This window comes from Corythoichthys intestinalis, chromosome 8 (assembly GCF_030265065.1).
Source record: "Corythoichthys intestinalis isolate RoL2023-P3 chromosome 8, ASM3026506v1, whole genome shotgun sequence".
In the NCBI taxonomy this organism is placed as follows: Eukaryota; Metazoa; Chordata; class Actinopteri; order Syngnathiformes; family Syngnathidae; genus Corythoichthys; species Corythoichthys intestinalis.
The window spans coordinates 41149112-41174383 of record NC_080402.1 but is presented as its reverse complement, the minus strand read 5'-3'; the positions used below and the strand labels follow the sequence as shown (position 1 = coordinate 41174383).

Below are 25272 nucleotides of genomic sequence, written 5' to 3'. Positions count from 1 at the left end.
ACAACCTGTCAGCTTGTGATGATGCGAGGTGTAGATTGAGTGACCAAAATGAGGTAACGTTACAAATAATGTACATTTGCCGAATGCAGAAGGGTCTGACACGGATTTTGTTGTTACAAGGAAATACAACAAAATATACATATAAACAAAAATAGTATGTAATTAGTTTTCATTGCAGATATTGATCGCAATAAACCATTTTGACAACATGATTCCATTTCTTGTTTTATTTAAAACGATTGGTGCATTTGCAAAAGAGGTCAATAAATCACAATTTATAAAATTATTAGAAAAATAGTATACGAGAATGTGATATCAGACAGCAGAGCTCCGGAGCCTCGCCAAACTTTCATCCGACATTATGGCCTCCAGATGGGCTTTCTCCCGCTGTCCTCGGTCATTCCAGCTCCAATAGCGCATCTTAACGTTTACGCATTTAAAAAGCTCGTAGTTGGATCTCGGGATCAAGCTGACAGTCCCCCGTGAGGCAAGCCACCTTCCGTCCCAGCCCCAGCCTCTCGGCCGCCCCCGGGTAGAACGCACGTAGTCTCGATATATGTCCATCAAGTAAGTGTTGTTGTGAGGCACATCAAGTGGTCTTCCCTTACCTAACAGCATTTTCCACTTGTAAACAAAAGAACAAAAAACTTGTAACTCTTGCCTTTATGCCTTCACATAATTGTGCCATCCAAAACGTACTGATTAGCAACAGGCTAGCAGCAGATACAGTAGTTGTAGTAAATAACATTCGATCATCATAATTAAAACCATCATCATAATAACAATATCAAAGGCAAAAGGTCATTTCATGCGCAAGATTTTAGCTTTTGTATCTTTTGAGCACCGGACACATGAAAATGCAGGGATAGGAAGAACATACCTTTCATAACACAGCAGCAACATGGCTACAAAAACACCCGGTCTTTGTGGTGGCACAAGCTTGGTTCCACATCTACCTTCAGTCCTCTGCTGTCGTGATGATGAAAGATTGATGCGGTATTTCCAAATTGTCTTTTTTAAGGGATTTTGATGAGGAATTTTACTCCAGCTCCACTGTTGTTTTGAATGGAGAGTTTTCAAAACAGAGGTTGCAAGCAGACGTGTGGAAGTAAAGCGGAAGTACCTCTGAAACCTGTCTATCCTGTAGTTGTTGATGTTGCTGATGGCTAAAACTGAAGTGAAAATGTAAAGCTCTCAATAGGCTTAATGCATCCCATTAAGAATTCTACTTACGTATTAATTATTCAACATGTGAAAAGGATTATTTCATGTCCCATTCTCCAGTGTGCCAGTTGTCACAATGTGTGACATAATACATTGGTCCTCCATGGGCGCTATCTAATCTATTTGAAACGATAAGGGTGGCATTGAACGATCATGTTTCAGCGTCATTGATGGCGATAGGCATCCCATCCATTTGAAAGACTCAATGCCAGCCCTTCCCAGTTCAAATGCATTGGAAATTTTCAGCCAATTATATTGCACATTTTGCTGCCTTGCTGCCATTTTCACCAACGCTATTAAAATGCAGTTTAATCCATTTTTAATGGTCATACCTGTGTGCAGCTTGTCAGATGCTGTGCTTATCCACCTAAGTCGAACATAAAGATTGATGGTTGCTTTCAGTAAATCCAGCAGACAGTGATGGGGATTTTCACTGAACAAATGGTAGTGCTCTGTTGCGGTCAAACACTCACTGATGGTGCTTACTCAAGCAGACACAGACTGGATCTTTTTGTATTTTACTGCTACATATAAAACTAAAGCATTTGGCTCTTGGCCCAGCTGCATATCAACTTGGCATTGTGCCTAGTCAGCCTTCACTCAGTATATCATTCTGACTTTGATGCTACAGTACAGTGGAAGACACACAAAAAACACCTTAAAAAATAAATAAATAAAAAAGGCAATACTTTTTGTAATTGGACTGCAAGCAGCCACTGAGCCTGTGATGTGAGGGTGAGACACCAACAGAGAAATGTCCTTCACTGGCATTCACTAAGCTGTTTTTAGACAAGAGGTAAGAGCTCTTTTCCCTACTGAGACATCAGCCAAATTTGAAAATGTTCAACATTTTCAGGGTAGACATATTTAAGAAAGGACGGGGGTTTGCATAGGGATGGTAGGGACAAAACACTACCAACTTTTCAGGATGCTTAAATTGTCCCCACCAACTTTTAAGCAACCTTATTTGCATTATATAATGGCTTCAGTTATATAGGTCATTTAGATTGTCTTCCCATATGATGTATGATGTGGCAGTCCATTTTTTTCCCCTCAAACGCACGTTTTATTGGCTGATTACTTGACCCCCTCCCACATACACACAAATTCACAGCCCGACAGAAATACAAATATGCCGCTTCCTCCGCCTCTTTCGAAGACGAGGGATATTAGAAGTATTTTCCCGCCAGCAGCAGCCACAGTAACTAATGTAAAAAGAGGTCAATGTTGTGGGGGTGGGGAACACACCACTAATTTTGCGACTAAACGTCCGACCTGCATTAGAGTTAGCATAACATTAATCTGTGTGAATTTCTCGAGGAAGCATCGTTGAGAGAAATATCTTCCTGTATGTTTTCTATTGTTAATGTTAATCAAACTATAAAAAATGTAGTGGACTAAGGATTACCCCCTTTTAGATGGCTAATTGATGATTAAAAAGTTTGTATTTATTGTGCATGTTAATATAATTTGTGTTCAAATATTGCAGTATAAATTTGCTAATAAAATCCAGACATTTATTGTTTTTTTTTTGTTTTTGTTTTTTAATGTTTCTTTAATATTTTTTGAAAACAAAGGTTTGAATCAAACTGTGTATCAAATGAACCAATACACATGAAAGTTAGTATAGGTCAATACAGATTTATTTTGCTTCGATAATTTAGCCTATCAATTAATAAGGTTCATATTGGTAAGAAATGCAGCCCAGACCCCCGTTCAACCAGACTGTTTGGTCTTATAAATGTCCCGTCTCCAGCAAAAATAGTACATGCAAGTTCTGCTGTTTTATCATCCCTACCAATGTTGAGACCAAACCTATGCCCTTGACTATCATTTGTTGAATTAACAATTTTAAATCGAATACGTGTATTCTGTTATTGGGGTTAAGTTTATGTTTGTAAAAGTGAAGGTCTACGTAAATATTTGGAAAATATGGATTAATAGCTTTTTGTAAAAGCGCTTTTCAAGTTATTTTGGCCAATAAATTTTGAAACGCCGTCATTCCGAATTTTCAATTCAACACTTTTGAACACATTATAAGTGTTTTTTTAATGTCATCAAATATCATTTACATACTTAGTCCCTAAATGTTATGGAATGTGCAAATGCTTGCATATCTATCTCACCTCCTTCTTATTAACACTTCTCTTTGACCACTGCGCTCTTGGGCTCACACGTGCCCATCTTGTCACCTAAAGTTTCAGAGCATTTAGTCATTCTCCCCCCCAACTCTGGAACTCTACCTCCTGATCTATGTAACTAAACTCCACTTTTCAAATTCAGAATCAAAATCCCCTTGTTAAAATGATCATTTCCCATTTTGACCTCTGCTCTGTTCTATGTTACGTCTTCTTAATTTCCTGTGACTTGATTTTGCTTTTGTTATGCGCATTTGCCAACTTTTTTCTTGTACAGCGACCTTGAGTCTTCTTAAAGGCGCTCTGAAATAAAATTATTAATATAACAGGTTTTATAAGAAGTAATAATACTGGGAGAAGAATGCCAACAAAATGTATGAATTATAACTAACCTATCATAACTGTCATCCGTGATTCAGTTCTTGATTCTTACCTTTTGGGGTAGTATAACAAGTTGTAATAGATTACTATGACTGCTCAAGACTGTCCTACAATGTATAGCCAAAATTCTGTTTGACTAGAGCAGTAATCTCCCTCAGGATGTGAATCAGATATTTCTAGTCTTGCTCTCGCTGTCCTGTTGCTCTGTCACAAAGATATGAACATGCATTGAGCAGCTCAAACACTCACAGTAGATGTGACATTGCTCCATTTCCTTTGATATCTCACACAGCCCAAAAATTTATAATTCTACTTAATTTTGTCCATAGTTTTTCTATGTACAGCATATAATCTCCGAATACATAAAAAAATGTTGTTGTTTTTTTTAAACAATATAATTCGCAAAACAATTGCTATGAAGATTTCAATTGTATGGAAATAAACCTGACCTTCCATTTTTATTTCCATTATTTTCATTCCCTTATTTGTTGTAACGTTTGGTGTCATTGAATAGGTTTGCAAAAAAAAACTGACATTGGAATTTCTTAGAATATCATTTTTCAAGTTATTTTTATGCTTACCTCTGTAAAGAATTGTATTCTCATTAAAAGGGACCACGGGTATAAAGACTTGCAGATGTTAAAAGTAGGGCTGTCAAACGATTAAAATTTCTAATCAAGTTAATCACAGCTTAAAAATTAATTAATCGTAATTAATTGCAATTAATCGCAATTCAAACCATCTATAAAATATGCAATATTTTTCTGTAAATTATTGTTGGAATGGAAAGATAAGACACAAGACGGATATATACATTCAACATACTGTACATAAGTACTGTATTTGTTTATTATAACAATAAATCAACAAGATGGCATTAACATTAACATTCTGTTAACCCTTTAACACCGAACGTGTTGGCAGCGACGCGTTTATGCATGTCGTCTTTGAAGCTTCGTCACGCTGTAATTACGTCACCCACGTGCTGCTGGTTGGTCTCATTTGAAAGTGCCGAAGTTGATGTCCACGCCAGTTTTTATCTGAAGTCAATCGACCATGAAAAACGGGAGATAATGTCATTTGAGTTTTATAGTTTTATTGCACTCATAAATATGCATTAAAACGCTGCATGTACCATGTATCTATCTCCATATTTCCATCATTTCTTGTCCTTTTTCAAAACCGAACGCAGCACAAAAGACTACATATCCCAAGATCCGTTGTGATGTCAAGAAGGACGAACCGAACGAATGTGAACATTTTTAATAAATTGCCGAGCTAGGCGCCAACTAAGGAAAAGGAGGCATGAACACCAGTTGGATTGCGCGAGCGACTTTGAAACGTGCAGAATGAATCGAAAACTAAATTTAGCGCAAGCTAAAGCATTTTTTCATCAACTCAAGGAATAGGATGAGCTGCATTTGTCGTTATTTTCCTCGGATTAGTCGGCGTCTCGGCGAGTAGAAGTGACAGCAGCGCTCAAACGGCAGAAGAGTAGGCTGTGTGACGTTGTATGTGACGCAGCTCAGTGACCTGTTCAAAAACAAACTTTATTGAGTGCGCAAAAAAAAAAAAAAAAAAACTATCGGGTCGCATGCCTGAAAAAATTGAATTGAACTGAACTATTTGTCAATATTTTTGAAAATACTTTTTTTCAATGTTATATTTTTTTTTTCTTCACTGTGAATCTTTTCAATTTTTATCTAGAGGTGTGTTCGAGAAGCTTGATTGCATGTACGTATACTTTAGATAAGGTGATGGGTATAATACCTAACTTTACAAAGAGATATCCTCCAAAACTTTTTTTTGTTAGATGATATATATATAATTTTTTTTCTCACTATTTTGCACTGTATATAACCTGTTCTGACCATAGTATGTGTAAAGGCCAAAAACGCCTATGACCATACCCGCTGTTTGTGTTGAATAGTCAAACATAAAACTATTCAATCTTATTTTTTTCTACTGAATGTTTATCCTAACAAGTTGAATAAATATTATCAAGCTTCAAAACGGTTGGTCGAGCATGTTTGGTTGTCAATGGGACACCAACATTACAAATTTTGAAAAAATATTTTGGGATTTTTTTGTCTTTTTGGGTCCAAAATGTGGATTATAATTGGTCAGTGGTGAAAACAACAGTTTGGACATGAAGTTCAAGGTGTCCTGAAAAAAGGGACCCAACTTGGCCATTGTGAACATTTTTTTCTTTGAAATATAAAGGCAACGTCAAATGCATGCAAATTCGGCCAAAATAGGCTTAGGTGTTAAAGGGTTAAAGCGATCCATAAATAGAAAGACTTTTGGTTCTTAAAAGATAAATGTTAGTACAAGTTATAGAAATTTTATATTAAAACCCCTCTTAACGTTTTCGTTTTAATAAAATTTGTAAAATTTTCAATCAAAAAATAAACTAGTAGCTCGCCATTGTTGATGTCAATAATTACACAATTCTCATGACGCTTAAACCCTTAAAATCAGTCGCACCAAAGCGCCAGCAGAGGAAGACAAAAAACACAAGTAACAAGTGGCCATTACACTGTACTGTCATTTAAATCTATTTGAGCGGGGCATGTGCATTAATTGCGTCAAATATTTTAACGTGATTAATTTAAAAAATTAATTACCGCCCGTTAACGCGATAATTTTGACAGCCCTAGTTAAGAGATATATATCAGTATGAGTTATAATAATTTGATGTTAAAACCCTTCTTTAGGTTTTTGTTTTTATAAAATTTGTAAAATTAGTTTGTAGGTCGCCATTCTTGTTGACGTCGCAATGCACTCTGGGTGGTGTAGTAAAGCGGAACATTAAAGCGTAGCGCACTGTCGATATTTCAAAAAACGAGCAGCAAAAGCAAAATGAAGAACAGGAAAGAAGGGATGAGTCGAGAGTACGACATGCAGCAAGTGCGTTTCAATGACAACCGAGCGGGAGAGTGTTTACTGCCAGTAACTCCAGTTTTTGTTTGCAGATCTTCACGGTAAACTACTGTGTGATCAAACTTATTCCGATATAATCATGGAGATTATTAGCATCCAGAGTTGTCCTGTGCTTTACATATGATTAGGACATACAGTGAAACACAGCAATTTGATTATTTTTGCAGATATCCCGTGCATCACAGCACACAAAAACTTTGATGCAGTTTGCCTCAACCGAGACATCTAATGGCCTGCCCTCGTCAGCCTACACAACCGAAAGTGTGCTGCCTTACCTAATCGGAACCGGGTCACCAACCGTCATTGTCATGTGGAAGCGCTGTCTAGATTGATTATCGTCATGCCGGTCTTCTCAGATTTAGCTCCTTTCTCAGATTTTGAGGGAGCAAGTTTATTGCAGTCATATGGCCGATGGGGCGGCAGAGGCTTTACTGAAAACCTCCAGCAGGTCATGATACTCAGGTGGAACATTACTCAGATTTATTACCTTGGGCGACTGGTCGGTGCTGCCGGTCCTGGCAGGAACAGCTGACTGTAGGCAGTGGGTGTGGCAGTGTTGGCTCCAGCTGCGGATCGTAGCTGTTGTCCAGTCCACATGAGGGTTGTGTGCGAAGAGATAACCAGAATCACAGGGTTTAGCAGTGAGGAAATCACAAAAAATTCAACGAATTCGTGGTGGTTACAGGACAGGTCCAGTTACAGCGGTCCAGTTTTGTGCGTGGCTACTTTCAGGAGGTTGCCGTCGACGGTGTGCACCTCCTTGGGGTTGGTCAATTTGTGAACTGGGAGGCAATGCTTTTTAACGTAATCTGAGTCAATGAAATTATCATCGGCCCCCGAGTCCACAAGAACCCTGACTGAGAGAGAGTGTTCAGGTCCGTGGATCATACCTGACAAGTGGATGCGAGAAATGGAGGATGAGGAAACGTGGCTCCTCAGAGACCGCCTACCTACTGACGAGGCTGGTCTTTTTGGAGCCTCTGGTCAATACAGTGTCCTTGTTTGCTACAGTAAAGACACAGCTTCTCTAGAATCCGCGTCCGTCGTTCTGCCTGGATGAGGCGGATTCGTCCTAATTGCACTGGTTCAACCAAAGATGGCAAGTGCGACTTGCATGCACCAGGGGCGTCATCACGGGTTGGGGAGGTGGGCTCCGGGCAGCTCAGCTGGGGTGCGCGATTAGGTCGCCATCTCCTGGCTTGCCTCTGTTGTCTGCTCCTTTCTCTCAGCCTATTGTCTAAACGTATAGCAAGGTCAATCAGAGAATTAAGAGGGGAACTATCCTCTCGTACTGCCAGTTCGTCTTTGATTTCTCCTACTAGCCCCCTGACAAAGATTGTCTGTAAGGCAGAATTGGCCCACCCAGTTTCTGCTGCCAGTATGCGGAAATGGATAGCATACTGTGACACAAGTTGGTTTCCCTGAGTGAGGTCGAGTAATTGGCCAACCGCCTCTCTGCCCTTCACTGGATGATCGAATACTCGCTTCATCTCGTCCGTAAACAGATCATAGTTATTACCAATATCTCGTTGCGAGATGGCTAGTGACCAGGCTGCTGCTTGCCAGGTGAGTAAACTCATGATGAAAGCAATCTTTGACTGGTCAGTGGAAGATGTGGCGGGTTGCTGACTAAAGACCAGGGAACACTGGTAAAGGACCTGTGAACGCGTACCGAGATCACCAGAGTACCTGGCTGCAATGGGAATGAATGGTTCTCTTGCTTGTGGAGCAGGGGTGGCGATCTGGTGAGCTGCTCGGTCAGGTGGTGAGGGAGCAACAGGTGGTGTAGAATGCTCATTCATTGACGGCAATTCGGTTTCAAGTTGTGTCACAATTGCCGTGAGTTGTTGAAGGTGTTCCATGACTTGGTTAAGGCAGTCTCATGCCGAGTCATCTTGGCAGCCTGGCGGGATAGCGCTAGTTTCAGTTCTTTCGTCTCAGCTGGGTCCATTATTTGGCCAGAAGATTCTGTTGTGTGACAATCAGGAAATGCCAAGGCAGTTGCAGAGATGGTTAAGGTTTTATTCAAAAGACAAAAGTGTCAAAATAAAAACCATCCTAAAGGGGGAAAACACGCTACAAAAAGAGAATTCGGGAAGTGTCGTTTTCTCAGGAGTGAGGCTTCGCAGTGTTTGTGCTGGAATCTTCTGGCAACAGGTGTGTGTTTGGCCTACGCTTAAAAGGGCTCTACAAATGGGCCACAGGTGTTGTCAGTTAGCCTCATCCCTGAGGAGACTGGTCCCCCTCGCACCCATGAAGCCTGCAAACAGGGAGAAGGGCATTAACATGGAACGTACGGAGGGATCACGACACATACAAGTCTTTATACCCGTGGATCCCTTTAACATATGGCTGACTAGATTGAAATTGAATATCTAAATAATGTTTGAATTCTGATTGGCAGTTGGCAAGTGAGTTTGTCTGTGAGCAAGTCATAATGCTGAGTTAAGCTTCGGCAGTACACCTACGCCGTCAAGGCAGACCCTGACGTGCACCTCCACAGAATCCTGACTACCCATCACGTCAAAGCATGGTGACGTAATGCAAATGGACCGTGGTTGGTCAGCTCACACCGCCGTTTCCGGTTCAGCACGAAATCACTGCATTGTTTAAACATTGTTGTGCTACACGCAAAAATAGACCAAGCTGACGAGAGTATCATCGGAGAGGTCCGCAGGTACGACAACCTCTAAAATGTCTCGTCAAGACATTATAAAGATTGCCAAATGGCAAGCAAGTCGTGGTAGGAGATTCCTGAAAATATGGGGCTGGAGAGCAGCGATTGCATTAAAAAAAATGGAAGAACCTCCGAGACAAGTATGTGTGTGTTTGGAAGCGAATGGCCACACGAAGCGGTGACAGAGTCGGCCAAAAACTGCTTTTTATCACTTTATGTCGTATTTTGGGTTGGTGCACTTTATCATTTATTGTGTACATATGTTTGCTGTGGATTATTACATGACGCACTTCAAGTAAAGTATATGAAGAGTAAAACACAGGTTTGGTGTCAAAAGAGTTGTTTTGATGTTTAATTTTCAACGACAGACAGTTCACACACTTGAGACATCACCACTGATTAAGAGTGCCTCGGTGCTTTTACGATAACGTGTTTACCATCAAGGCTTCCAACGCAGTTTAGGAAGTTCCATAGCCGCCAGAAATCTGCTATGGCTTTCCATTGGCTGGTTGTGGGACACGGCAGAGAAATCGGATAAAACGCTGGACAACGCAGCTTACTGGCTTCCAACCGATGCCGATGAGACTGCCAGTCTCTGTGCGGCATCAACAGTCGGACGGACCACCTCCGTAACCGTCTTCTGCCTCGCCTGTGCCTCAACATTTGTATGATCAACATTTGTTGTTCAATGTTGATGAGCTGAAGATCCACATTCAAGCGTTCCATCTCCCTTGGCATTGTTGTCTAACCGGAAGAAAACTCAAGGAATTCGACAAGAGTCCCCCAAAACCGCACAAACACAACGTAACACCCCTCTAGTGGCTTGGCAGTGAATTACGGAACAAAGCGTTCCCTTGCCGCAGAACTACTGAATGCTCATTGACGCCGTAGGGTCTACATTGTCGCTATGCCGTCACAGCAACGCAGAAGCATAACTTAGGCTTTAAGTGTTATGAAGCACAAAGTGGGCAGGTACTTTCATCATAATGCGCAATGTGACGTCACACCTTCACCGATTGGATGTCTGCTTCTTTGCAGAATAGTTTGACTTACAAAAGTGGTTTTTAATCAATCACAAAGCAGATAGATGACAAACCTCAACCATCACACTCAGTTTGACCTATCTATTGCATAAAACAGTGGGAAAATATTAAATTCGACGTTAAGTGACCTGATAGTTTAAAACAAAGCCTAACTGCAGCTCCGCCACCGTAATCGGTCTCCATGGAGCGCATATGATGCATAAACAAAGCAGCAGCTTGCTTGGTGTCGGCAGATGTTGTTTTCTGCTATTAGGTAGCTCTTCATTTGTGAGATTGGATTAAGGTAAATGAAGCCATTGCGGAAAGTTTTTGTTCATTTTATGTTGTTCCGCTGAGGTTGTTTAATGAGTTTTTAAGAGACTCTAGATGAACAAGTGAGTGAAATCCCAATCAAAAGCCACATTTGTTAACAATCCAATATTATACACAGTCGCTGTGGTAACCAAATATTTCTGTTTATGTGATTATATGTACATTTATTTGTGTAGTATTTCACAATTTCTTTTTATTTTATTTCTAGTTAAGTTTGCCTAGGGCACCATTTAGGCTATTCATTATGAATCGGGGCCTCACTGCATAGAAGTCTGTGGTTAAGTTGTTTACTGACAGAAACAAACAGCAGATTTGATTTAACCATTTCATTCTCAAATTATGTTTTTTTTTCTTCTTAAATTTTTATATTAATTCATATAGCACAGGAGTCTCAACCTTTTGGCCAGGGAACCAATTATGGTCCAACGGACAATATTTTGCAGCCCCCTTTTGACATCCAGTTGTAGTATTAGTGTTGCCCAGATGTATTTAGCAAGTGGCAATGCTAAAATATATACGTTAATACTAAAATGAATGAATTAATTGAAGCATCCATTTTGGGGTTAAAAAAACAAAACAAAACAAAAAAAACAATTATTTAAAAGAAATAAAGTAAAGTAATAAATAAAAAAAAAAATAATAATACGTGAATTAAAAAAGCCATGAGTAACAATAAATGAAAATAATTCTAAATATATATATATATATATATATATATATATATATATATATATTTTTTTTTTTTTTTTTTTTTTTTAATCTTTGTCTCGCCCACCCGGGCGGTATGGTCTCTCCTTTCAAGCTCGGGTCCTCTACCAGAGGCCTGGGAGCTTGAGGGTCCTGCGCAGGATCTTAGCTGTCCCTAGGATTGCGCTCTTCTGAATGGAGACGTCGGACGTTGTTCCTGGTATCTGTTGGAGCCATGCACCCAGCTTGGAGGTTACTGCCCCTAGTGTCCCGATCACAACTGGCACCACTCTTGCCTTCACTCCCCACATTTTCTCCAACTCTTCCTTCAACCCTTGATATTTCTCCAGCTTTTCGTGTTCTTTTTTCCTGATGTTGCTATCGCTCGGGATTGCCACATCTATCACTACTGCTGTCTTCTCATGTTTATCCACCACCACTATGTCAGGCTGGTTGGCCATCACCAGTTTGTCTGTCTGGATCTGGAAGTCCCACGGGATCTTGGCTCGGTTGTTCTCGACCACCTTCGGAGGTGTCGCCCACCTTGACTCCGGGGTCTCCAGTCCGTACTCGGCACAGATGTTCCTGTACACTATGCCTGCTACCTGGTTATGTCATTCCATGTATGCCTTGCCTGCTAGCATCTTACACCCTGCTGTGATGTGCTGGACTGTCTCAGGGGCCTCTTTGCGTAGCCTGCACCTGGGGTCCTGTCTGGTGTGATAGACCCCGGCCTGTATTGCTCTGTCGTTAAGGGCCTGTTCTTGTGCTGCCATGATAAGTGCCTCCGTGTTGTCTTTCAGTCCGGCCTTTTCCAGCCACTGATATGTTTTTCCCATGTCAGCTACCTCCTCAATTTGTCGGTGGTACACACCATGCAGGGGCTTGTCCTTCCATGATAGCTCCTCAGGGTCCTCCTCCTTATTGGGCTTCTGTTGCCTGAGGCATTCACCGAGTAGGTCATCACTGGGTGCCATTTTCGTGATGTACTCTTGGAGGGATGCAGTTTCCTCCTGGATAGTGGCTCTGATGCTCACTAGTCCTCGGCCTCCTTCTTTCCGCTAGGTGTAGAGCCTCAGGATGCTGGACTTAGGGTGAAACCCTCTGTGCACTGTAAGGAGCTTCCTTGTCTTGATGTCGGTAGCCTGCATCTCTTCCAGTGGCCAGGATACGATGCCAGCAGGGTATCTGATTACTGGTAGGGCATAGCTGTTAATGGCCTGGATCTTATTCTTGCCATTCAGCTGACTCTTGAGGACCTGCCTCACCCTCTGTAGGTATTTGGTTGTGGCAGACCTTCTAGTTGCTTCCTCATGGTTTCCATTTGCCTGTAGGATCCCCAGGTATTTGTAGCTGTCCAGCACATCCATTATGTTGCCGTCGGGTAGTTCAGCCCCTTCAGTTGAGATCACCTTCCCTCTTCTGGATACCATTCGCCCACACTTATCCAGTCCGAATGACATCCCGATGTCATTGCTGTATATTCTCGTGAGGTGGATCAGGGAGTCGATGTCACACTCGTTCTTGGCATACACCTTGATGTCATCCATGTAGAGGAGGTGACTGATGGTTGTTCCACTTCGGAACCGGTACCCAAAGCCACTCTTGTTGATGATCTGGCTGAGGGGGTTTAGGCCTATGCAGAACAGCAGGGGTGACAGGGCATCTCCTTGGTAGATACCGCATTTGATGCTCACATGTGCAACTGGCTTCGAGTTGGCTTCTAGAGTTGTCTTCCACAGCCCCATCGAGTTCTGGAGGAAGGTCCTTCGTGTCCTTTTGATGTTATACAGCTTCAAGCATTCCAATATCCATGTGTGTGGCATTGAGTCATAGGCTTTCTTGTAGTCAATCCAGGCAGTGCACAGGTTGGTGCTCCTAGCTTTGCAGTCCCTGGCGACTGCCCTATCCACCAGTAGTTGGTGCTTGGCTCCCCTGGTGTTATTGCCAATCCCTTTCTGTGCCCTGTGCATGTATTGCTCCATTTGCCTGCTCACTTTAGCCGCTATGATGCCTGATAGGAGCTTCCATGTGGTGCTGAGGCAGGTGATAGGCCGGTAGTTGGGTGGTACTGTTCCCTTCTGGGGGTCCTTCATGATGAGGACTGTCCGACCTTGGGTTAGCCACTCTGGGTGGGTCCCTGACCTCAGCAGCTGGTTCATTTGTGCTGCTAGGCGCTCATGGAGTGCAGTTAGCTTCTTAAGCCAGTAGGCATGAATCTTGTCAGGCACTGGAACTATATATATATACATATTATATAATATATTGTTATTATTATTATTATTATATATTAATAATTAATTAAAACAAATCATGATAACTTGGGGCAGCATGGTGGAAGAATGGTTAGCACATCTGCCTTACAGTTCTGAGATCAGGGGTTCAATCACCAGACTCTGGCCCTTATTGTGAGGAGTTTGCATGTTCTCCCTGTGCTTCGTGGGTTTTCTCTGGATTCCTCCCACAACTCAAAAAAATGCATGATAGGATGATTGAACACTACAAATTGTCCCTTGGTATGAGTGTGTGCATGAAAGATTGTTCGTCTCCTTGTGCCCTGCAATTAGCTGGCAACTGAGTCAAAGTATATCCTGCCTGCTGCCCATAGTTAGCTGCAATAGGCTCCAGCACCCCACCACAACCTCAGGAAAGGAATCAATGAATGTGATAAATTTCTAAAGACATATTGTAAATTCAAATAAGTTTGGCCCATGTGTATTTTCGTCATTCGTTTGACCTCACATTGCGTAACTCTTTGGCTGCAACAGATGTCCAATCCATTTTAACTGGAAGGGGCTGGAAGTGATCGAACAATCGCTTTTAGGCTTTTCCATTTGAAATGGATTGGATGTCTATCACCATCAATAGGTGTTTTCAATATCAACTTCCCTCTTTTACTAACTACCACAACCAGGGGTTTATTTGTGCCGGATCTTGCCGGAACAAGATCCGGCACCTCTTGATTTTGGCCTCCCTGTGTTCCGGCACCTATTTGGGCAGATCGAGCACCTTTTGTGTATAGAAAATATTAGTAATATAAAAATGTTTTTAAAAATGTATTGTAATAGCTCCGAATGGGGGGAAAGAAGGACAGGAGTCGTTGATGGCTTTCTCCACTTTATTGTGGCAGCAAATAAGAAAACAATAAACAAAATAACAGCGGACTGCGGACACATTCGACCGCGAAATTTTGCTTCTCGCCCGTCTCCCCCCTCGCTTTCTAATACCTCACAGCTCTCCAGTCCCAGCGTCTCTTAAACGGACCATGCATAGTTACGGACATTACATTATGAAATAAAATAATAGGTAATATGCATAAAGTCATTTATAGAACAAATCCCATGAATTGCATGTTGTTTATAAAAATTTTACGTCATTTGAAAAAGTCAGAGATTTGTTGATGCACTGAAAAGCTGGACCAACAAATAACGCCCTGACATAAAAAAAATAAAATAAAAAATAAAAACTTTGCGGCATCTCAGGAGCAAGCAGCCAGGATCAAACAGTAGTTCAACATGCGAAAAGACAGTTGCATTTGCTTTCTTTTTAAAAAAAAGAAGGAAGATGGTTCAAAACGAGTCAGAAAAGCAACAACCGGCGATGAGGGCAGCTGCAGCGATCATGCTAATGGGCAGGAAAAGGTGCAGCAGGTGGCTAGTGCCGCAGCAGCTAGCCGGGTTCACGGACAGCCAGTCAAGCCTGGGCAGGAGGCTGCTACCGTGGCAGCAGCTGGTCAGGTTCAGCACCACCAGCAGTGGGGGCCAGCTACATCGCCAGCAGTCAGCTAAGGCTACGTTCATACTACAGGTCTTAATGCACGAATCCGATTTTTTCGTGTTTTTCCGACTCGAGTGAGGCATTAATTTGACGGTCTGAACGTGACAAGTCGCATAGAACGGGACCATTTGAAATCCGATCTGGGTCACTTTCGTATGTGGTCTAAATCCGATCTGGGCCACATTTTTCCAGACTGTCACGGCGGTCTGTACTGTCCAGTCCCGCAAATCGGATTTCATGCAGCAATTACGTCATCAAATAGCGAGAGAGTCGTTACCGTAGCGATGCACCTGTGCATTATTAGCGCCTAGCTTGCAGTGAACTCGGCTTTCGGGGAAGGGCTGGGCTTCACAACAGTCATAAAAAATAAAAATGGGTTGAGAATAAGCCTGAGAATGCTCAGTTTTCTCTGTTACAAGTGAGCAATATTTCAACATTGCTTACACGGCCGAGAGAGAGTCGGGGCAAACTGCCCATATGTGTGTGACGTGCACGGACAGTGCGTGCATGCTATCGATCCATATAAACTTTGAATATAAGTCTAAACGGGGATTATTTATGTCTGTTATTTGTTTCCTCCTTTTGAAAAGCAAAACATGATATCCCTGGAATGACGGATGACGTGTGTCATTTGTTTTGATGCTTCTGCGCATGCGGGTCTTCTTGCTTAGCACGTGTCGGACTGCGAATTAGTGCGCATGCGTAATACTTGAACGGTCTCAATGGATAAAAGCAGTCTTAACGGGCACGCCAAAAAAACGGATATGACAAAAAATCGGATTCGTGCATTAAGACCTGTAGTATGAACGTAGCCTAAGTGGCCCACCAACAGCCGAGCAACAGGCCATTAACCAACACAATTTGAAAGGCGGTGGGAACTTTGGGGCCAGAGAAGACGGAGGGGATGAAACTCACAAAAGAATGGGTTTGTGTTATTTATTTTAATCTCTGATTTTTTTTTTTTTTAATGTATATGTTTTACAAGTTAGACTGTACATCTGTAAGTCCCACCTGTGGTTATGTGGGCAATTGCCTGTGCTGTGCAGAGTATAGCCTAAATAATAGTAAATTTTTGTCATAACATTTATACCATGGATATTATCTAAAATTGAGGCTTGAAAGTCCCACAGCATTGCAAGTGGGCATTTGCCTGTTGTTTTCAGCACCATTTTCTGCATGTGATCAGGGACCTGTGCCCGTCCCGTCATCCTTGCGCTGTCATATGTACTTTGGGTTCCAGCACCTTATGATTTACAAATTAAGCACTGACCACAACACTTACTCCATGACCTGGGGTGGCAGTGAATAAGTTAAGTTAATGATAACCTTTGAATAGATATGCACTGTCGTGAGCACTGTCCCTGAAAGGGTTAAGGAGATCAAGGCGTTGTTTTTTATTGTTTTGTTTTGTCAAATCCCTTTTGCCCCTACGTAAAGCAGGCCCTTTGTTTCTAGTGCCTTCCTCATAGCTGTATGCCAATTAAGGTTGGATCATAGTGTAGCTACAAATTACAAAGGGAGGCATTGGGGGAGGGAGTGGGGCTGCGGGGATTCAAAAGAGCATTTGCATTGGTGGTTTGAACAAGAGGGCTTGGTCTGTCTCCATCTCTCCCACAGCCTCTGTTGTGTCAGCATGGTGCTTCTCATTCTGTACCACACACACACCCGCACACGAAGCTGCAAATTAGATCAGAACAAGAAGCGCTTATACAGACACATTTACGATGGTGAAACATGCATGACGAAGTGTGAAAGTTTGAGTATGGAGCATGGCTGAGAGATTCAACCACTTCATGAAGATTTCGCAAATGCACTGATGTCTTGGAAGTTCCAAGGAGTGCAGAGCTCATGGCAGGACCGACTGCAAAGGAACCCGTAAAGGTGATGTCCCCACCCCCCACTTTAATGTATGCATGTACTTTATTCCATCACATTTTTGTTGTGTTCACTGTGTTCGAATGTCACTGTGAATGTCTGGACTGCGTAATGTAATCAACAACTAACCTTTCCTTAAAAGATTTATTTTTAGGGGAGTTTTAGATGATTTAGCAAAAAAAATTTAAAAATTAAAAAATACCCTTAAAACATCCCAGGGCTCAATGTAATTTTTTTTTATCGGGATATCTTTGGAGTAATCTGTATATCTTCATGGTCTTTTCCTCAGGTCAGACTAATAAAAATTTCAGGGTCTCGGTGGACAATAAAAGGGATTACAGTATGTGCTGCAGCAGCCTTATTTAACTGAGACTGACGGGAGAGAGAGAAGAGAAAAATACAGAGTATCCTTCCACTACTCAAAAAAAAAAAAAGTGAAGCAACTCTTAATGCATTCTTTTTGCTATCTCATCTTGAAACGTATAGAATAGTTGTGGAAATTAAGCAAACATAGCCGAAGCCCACTTTAATGAAGTTGTATTATTATTATTATTTTTAAATCAAGGGCGTTGGTTTGGTCTCAACATTGGTAAGGACAATATAACAGCATAACCTGCATGTACACTTTTTGCTTGGGACGGGACATTTATAAGACCATACTGACTGGGTGAACGGGGGTCAGGGCTACATTTCTCACCGATATGAACCTAATTAATTGATAGGCTAAATGATCAATGCAAAATAAATCTGTATTGACTTATACTAACTTGCATGTGTATTGGTTCAGGTGATAAACTGTTTGATTCAAACATTTGTTTTCAAAAACTTCTAAAGAAACATTTTGAAAACTTCCAGAATGAATGACTGGATTTTATTAGCAAATTTAAATTGCACAATTTGAACACAAATTATATTAACATCGACAAGAAATACAAACTTGTTCATCAGCAATTAACTATCTATAAGGGGGTAATCCATAGTTCACTACATTTCTCACAGTTTAATTAACGTTAATAGTAGAAAACATACAGGAGATATTTCTCTCAACGCAGCTTCCTCCTCGAGTTCGAGAAATTCATACAGATTAATGTTATGCTAACTCTGATGCAGGTCGAACTTTCAGTAGCAAAATTAGTGGTGTTTTCTCCACAACACTGACATTTTTTACATTACTTACAGTGGCTGCTGCTGCTCGCGGAAAAAACTAATATCCCTTGTCTTCGAAGGGGACGGAGGAAGCGGCATGTTGTATTTCTGTCGGGCTGTGAATTCGTGTGTGAGTGTGTGTATGTTGTCAAGTAATCAGCCAATCAAATGTGTGTTTGAGGGGGAAAATGGACTGCCACATTTAGCATGACAAAAGTGGTTAATGTAAGTCTGAACATAATGAAAGTACTGTAATTCACTTAATAATTGTCGGGTCATTTCTATGCTTACAACGTATGTGAAGAAATCTAAATGACCTATATAACTGAAGCAATTATATAGTACAGGATTCACCAAATCCGGACCTCGATGCCACTTTTCCTGTCGTGTTTTCCATGTCTCCCTCCTCGAACACACCTGAATCAAAATAATCAGGATCATTATCAGGCTTCTGGAGAGGTTGCTGATGACATAATCATTTGATACAAGGTGTGTTTGAGGAGAGAGACGTGGAAAACACGACAGGAAAAGTGGCACGTAGGGACAATATCAGCACCCTGAAAAGTTTTTTGTTGTTGTTGTTTTAGCAGTGACATGGTAAAAACTAACAACACTGTCTAATGTTTTCCTGTAATGTTGTTGAAAGTTTTGAATGCAGCGCACTGCTGTTTAATTAAATTGAATCGGAGTCTTGGTCTCATTATCATACACAAAACCAGTGTCAAATGTATAATGAACTGAGTCAAAGAAGACATAGTAGGCGATGATGAAAGTCTGCAGTGGTAAGCAAAGCCAAATGCCATTGCTGCACTTTTAAAAAAGTGAAATCAAGCCTCTAGAGACAGGATCAGGACAATAGTGATGCAGTGCTCTGACTCAACCACCATTATTAAAGCCACAATATACACTCAAGCACAAAAATATTGTCTTTAATATTCCAAAACACTAGTCTGGAGTTTGATATACAGGTCGTGAAATCCCTGTCAAGGGGGAAATGCATGAACAACAAAGCATGCTGCATAGAAAAGTTATATATTTTGAGCCATACATTATCCCAACATTGGCGAATGGCTCAGTGTAAGTTTATAATTATATTTTGTATTTCATATTTTCCTGTGCCTTTTTGCCACATTTTCACAGCGGCAATATTGCTTTTCCGGTGCAACATTTACACTGTTGTTTATTGATTTTTTACTACCTTCGCAGTGTATTGATTGAGGAAATTAACATTTATGGGGTCATTACTTTCCCTTCCCGAGGCCATAAAATTAATTGCCATGTTGTTGTCTTTTCGGCATGTTTCTCCCTTGCAGATTATTATATGTTGTCTACTCCAGTATAAATTGTTGTGCTTGTGTTTCTCTGACTTGTCAGACTCAGCAGAAGTGCATCGCCATCTTTGCACTGCTATGCTGCTTTGCTGTGCTATTGGTGCTTATCTTCTCCTCTGTGGATATTTGGGGGGACAGTGAGGATGGAATCACAGAAGAGAACTGTCGCACAGACTGTCGGTGAGATAATTAACACGAGGAACGAGATAAAATAACTGAACAGGTGTTAATTTGCTGGTATTAAGGCTCACTTATTTGCATTTTACAGCATTGTCCTTGTAGAAACAATCCCTGAGGAGCTTAAAGAACACTTGAATGGCGGACCCCACCTGTCACTCTTAGCAGGCTTCCACACTCTGCTGGACCAAGCAAAGCACTCAGTCCAGATAGTGTCACCAGTCTGGAACTTGAGGCCTTCAGAAACTATGCAAAGCAGAGAAAGACTGGTAAAAGTCATGAATACACAATTTACTTTGTGTCAACTAGCATTTCCCAAGTGGTCCAAAAGAGAACAGTTTAATTATTTTAAAGATTGAACGTGTCTTCTCTTAATGAGTTTCGACCCGGTGAGATGAAACAAAGCATAAACACTGGCTTCCGCTTCCTCAGGGTCAACCTTTATTCCAGAGATTGCTCAGCTTGAAATCCCGTGGGGTCAAACTAAAGATTGCCAGCAGTCTGACTAACTCTACAGAGCAAAAGATTTTGGCAGAACACAGTGAGTAATTGGTAAAGTGGCAATCAGTCCAACTTTTTCCTTGTTCACCTACAGTCTGTCTCGTCCCATCCAGACGCAGAGGTGCATTTGGTTAACATGACAGCTTTTACCAGAGGACAACTCCATTCCTCATTCTGGATCATAGATCGGACACACTTTTACATCGGCAGTGCTGACATGGACTGGAGGTCATTCTCCAAGGTAACATCAGCATTTTATGTGTGTTGTGCAAAAAATGATGGGGTTGCCACTCTCTAATTAGAGGCAGTTTTAGCATCTCCTAACTAAAGACTGAGTGGGCACAACTGAAGGGACGCATCCTGTAATTGAGTCAGTATGCAGTTAGTCAAGGACATTATTTTATTAGGGTTCAAACTGAAGGATTGTGTTCACTGAATATGATGGGAACAAACTTGAACATGTAGAATGTGGAGTATCGTAATTTTCAGACTATGAGTCGCACCTGGCTACTGTGTAAGCCGCCACCCACCAAATTTTGACACAAAAACGGCATTTGTTCATTGATAAACAGCACTGGAATATAAGCCGCAGCTGTCCTCACTGTATTATGGAATATTTACACAACCGGTTACACTTTATTTGACAGTGGCATCATAAGACTGTCATAAGACCAAATGAACCACCATGAAGCTTTCAACCAATTGTCTGAAGAGCTTCATTGCTCCAAGTAGCTTCATTTGGTCATCACTGTTTCATTCAGGGAGACAGTCAACCTCTGCTGCCACCTGCTGTCAACACTGTTGTCATCCAACATGCCTCCTAGCATGCATTGCAGCGCTACAAATGTAAATAACAATCAAAATTCATGTTCTCTGCTGATTATTTCTTCAGTTACTGTTCCAGTTGTTTCATTAATTGCTAGTTATGCTATTTGGTAATAATTTATTTGACAGTGACACCACTGGACTGTCATAAGACCATCATAATTATGACATGACATAGCCGTGACCATTAATAAATGCCTATGACAGATATCATTTTGTGTCATCCGGAAAATTATCTCACATTTCAATGGCTGTTAAAGATCCGAGCTGGACATAAATGGAGTTAGTGACATAATTTGCCGGATGACACGTAGTGACATCTGTTATATGCATTCATTAATGCCCATGATAGTGTCATGTCATCATTATGACAGTCTTATGGCTGTCTTAGGACACCATTGTCAAATAAAGTGTTACCCATTAACCCATATAAATCAACTAATAAGCCGCACTGGACTATAAACCCGCAGGATTCAAAATGAGGGGAAACATTGGCGGCTTATAGTCTAAAAATTACGGTACATGTGATAGAAACATTGGAAAAGTTTCAGACAAGAGTACTGAAATCTAAAGTCAAATAAATTCACTCACAATGGCCATTAAAGGAATGCATATTTGGTGTGTTCAATTGTGGGTCAAAAAATAAAACGCAGCTATTGTCTGTGGGCTGCTGTATCACCGGTTGATTTGTGTTCTTCGTGACACCCCACAGAGAAAGGAGCTGGGCCTGATGGTGTACAACTGCAGTTGTCTGGCTCTGGACCTTCACAGAATATTTTCTTTTTATTGGCAACTCCATGATAGAGACTACATCCCCTCAATCTGGTCTAAGAGAGTTACAGCGCTCTATGGGAATCATCAGGCCCTGGAGTTAGAGCTCAACAATACCCCTGCAGTTGCATATGTCTCTGTGAGTATCTTTCTGATTTAGTATTTAATACTCTTATCTTCAACACATACCGTAGATCAAGATTAATGTTATACCATTTTTCAAATGCGATACTTTTCGAGTATATTTTTCCCTCTTTCTACATCCCCAGAACATGGTTCTTAACCTGTCCAGTCTTGCCAAAAGTCAGTTGGGATTGGGTCGACTGACATAGAATAGACAGATGATGCTGCGCAAAAAATAAAAGGGAAATTGATGTATTTTTCATGAGTTTATAAAATAATGATGAGAAACTGTAACAAAATAATTGCATCTTACCTTTAAATTATGCCAAGATGTACAGAACACCTCCCAGATAGCAAAATATAACTGGAGCGGACATGGGCCAGATGTACTGCAAATTTCGGCCTAACTTCGTAAAACGAATCCGCCCCAGTGCCTTTTTTAACAATGGCCCAAACTCAGTCAGGAATTAGCTTGCCGGATCAGCAACCAGTTTTGGGCCAGAACTAGTCCATAGTAGCAGACACGACATTAATGTATGGCCCGGGTGTGGCACACATGTTACCCAATCTGGGTCAGATTTGTATCAAAACTTTTTCAGTATTAAATTTGGAGTCCATTTTGTTCTATGTATCATACTGTCATGTGTTTATATTTCAAAATAATGTACAACAACATAACAATATAACATTGTTTTTTAACAAAATACTTTAATTGGAACAAGCAACTCAACATTAAAGATTATTCAGTTTCAGACTGTAAACAACATATTGTATTTGTTAAGGTTCTGGGGCAACGGGGGACCTAATTCATTGATGATAAGAGGGAGTGTTAGATAGTGTCTGAAGAATCCGGTGGGAAGTTTGGTGATAGAACAGGTGAACAGGCAGGCAGGCATTTTGCCAGGCAAGCAATACAGGATCTAGGGGGACAAAACACAAAATGAGCTCAGTATCAGGATTACAAGATTCTTTGTAAGCTAAAAGTCACATACCTGTAGGTGAGTTGTTGATCTGGTGATGATGTGAGGCCAAGGACCAGTTTAAGTAAGCTGCTGACGATGATCATCAGCGGCATCCCAGGCTCACCCATCTGTGCAATCAAGGCGACCATTAACGCTAAACTGTCAAAGTGCTGATCCAGGCCGCATCTAGCGCAATGACGTTTAGCGGCAGTTTGAGCACGTCTGGTTCGCGAGGTCCGCCCCGGAACAGTGCGTAACCTATCATTTGGACTGTCATAGTGCTGATTCAGGCCATATCTCGCGCACTGACGTTAAGCGGATGTGATTGCTATGCGGATCTGGTGAGCTGAGGCCGGATCCGGTACGCAGTCCCCCACTATTGGGGTTCCTATTACAAAATATAGGACAACAGCTATTTAGGGATCTACCATACTTAATTATTAATTATTAACCCTGTGATGCATAGTGGTCACTACAGTGTACAGCTACCGAAACGTTCCTTTCTCTTAAATGCATTGGTTTGTATGGTTTAACTGCGAGTGCTCTCTTCTGCCATACTCTTTTGAGGTCAATTCAGTGGTCAGTTGATGTAACTGCAAGTACATATCCTCTGAATCCATATATATATATATATATATATATATATATATATATATATATATATATATATATATATATATATATATATATATATATACAGTGCCTTGCAAAAGTATTCGGCCCCCTTGAATCTTGCAACCTTTCGCCACATTTCAGGCTTCAAACATAAAGATATGAAATTTAATTTTTTTGTCAAGAATCAACAACAAGTGGGACACAATCGTGAAGTGGAACAACATTTATTGGATCATTTAAACTTTTTTAACAAATAAAAAACTGAAAAGTGGGGCGTGCAATATTATTCGGCCCCTTTACTTTCAGTGCAGCAAACTTACTCCAGAAGTTCAGTGAGGATCTCTGAATGATCCAATGTTGTCCTAAATGACCGCTGATGATAAATAGAATCCACCTGTGTGTAATCAAGTCTCCGTATAAATGCACCTGCTCTGTGATAGTCTCAGGGTTCTGTTTAAAGTGCAGAGAGCATTATGAAAACCAAGGAACACACCAGGCAGGTCCGAGATACTGTTGTGGAGAAGTTTAAAGCCGGATTTGGATACAAAAAGATTTCCCCCAAGCTTTGAACATCTCAAGGAGCACTGTGCAAGCCATCATATAGAAATGGAAGGAGCATCAGACCACTGCAAATCTACCAAGACCCGGCCGACCTTCCAAACTTTCTTCTTAAACAAGGAGAAAACTGATCAGAGACGCAGCCAAGAGGCCCATGATCACTCTGGATGAACTGCAGAGATCTACAGCTGAGGTGGGAGAGTCTGTCCATTGGACAACAATCAGTCGTACACTGCACAAATCTGGCCTTTATGGAAGAGTGGCAAGAAGAAAGCCATTTCTCAAAGATATCCATAAAAAGTCTCGTTTAAAGTTTGCCACAAGCCACCTGGGAGACACACCAAACATGTTGAAGAAGGTGCTCTGGTCAGATGAAACCAAAATTGAACTTTTTGGCCACAATGCAAAACGATATGTTTGGCGTAAAAGCAACACAGCTCATCACCCTGAACACACCATCCCCACTGTCAAACATGGTGGTGGCAGCATCATGGTTTGGGCCTGCTTTTCTTCAGCAGGGACAGGGAAGATGGTTAAAATTGACGGGAAGATGGATGCAGCCAAATACAGGAACATTCTGGAAGAAAACCTGTTAGTATCTGCACAAGTGTGACTCTTTTGGTTATAAGTTAGCATGTATTTGTTATATTTATAAGCAGTTAATTTGAAATATACATTTTTTTGTGCAAATTAGCTGTAGTTAGCATTACTATTTGCATTTTATCTTAGCTGTAGTTTGCATTACTATATGGCGAAAAACACTCAGGTGACGTGGCATTTGGCCAATTTTTAAAATTGTCCTATATGCATGTGATACATCATTTGAAAATTTCAATTTTCTGGGGGAAGAAAATTTTTGAACAGGACGGCATTTAAAAGTAATAATAATAATAATAATTTCTAACAGCAAAACCCTAACTGGAGGTGAGAACACGCGAGAGCATAATTAAAGATACCATGATTTTAACGAGATATTATCACATACTTACTGTACGTCTTTTCGATCCAAAAACTCCATGTAGGATGTATCACCGAGTGTCAAGACACACCTGTGAATGGCCACAGCTGGATTTTGGGGGGATTTTAGTTTAGAAGTTTAAAATATGTGGGTGAATAATTTTTTGAAGTCGTTTTTTTTTTTTTTTTTTAGCTAAATATTAGACATCAATTGATGATTCTAAGCTAAAAATGACAGACATTTCGAAT

General features: G+C 41.0%; 1 protein-coding gene across 3 annotated transcripts in view; it reads left to right on the top strand.

Moving 5' to 3' along the window:
- Positions 1–25272, top strand: part of pld5 (phospholipase D family member 5) — a 31794-nt gene that overhangs the window by 1206 nt on the left and 5316 nt on the right. For 2 of the 3 annotated variants that reach the window (XM_057843993.1, XM_057843992.1), the window contains exons 2-6: positions 19578–19714; positions 19803–19980; positions 20144–20252; positions 20326–20453; positions 21750–21947. In XM_057843993.1, the coding sequence (XP_057699976.1) occupies positions 19578–19714; positions 19803–19980; positions 20144–20252; positions 20326–20453; positions 21750–21947 (750 nt within the window). Of the gene's footprint in view, positions 1–16888; positions 17064–19577; positions 19715–19802; positions 19981–20143; positions 20253–20325; positions 20454–21749; positions 21948–25272 lie in introns of those variants that run through there. The other variant, XM_057843994.1, reaches the window with a different exon arrangement.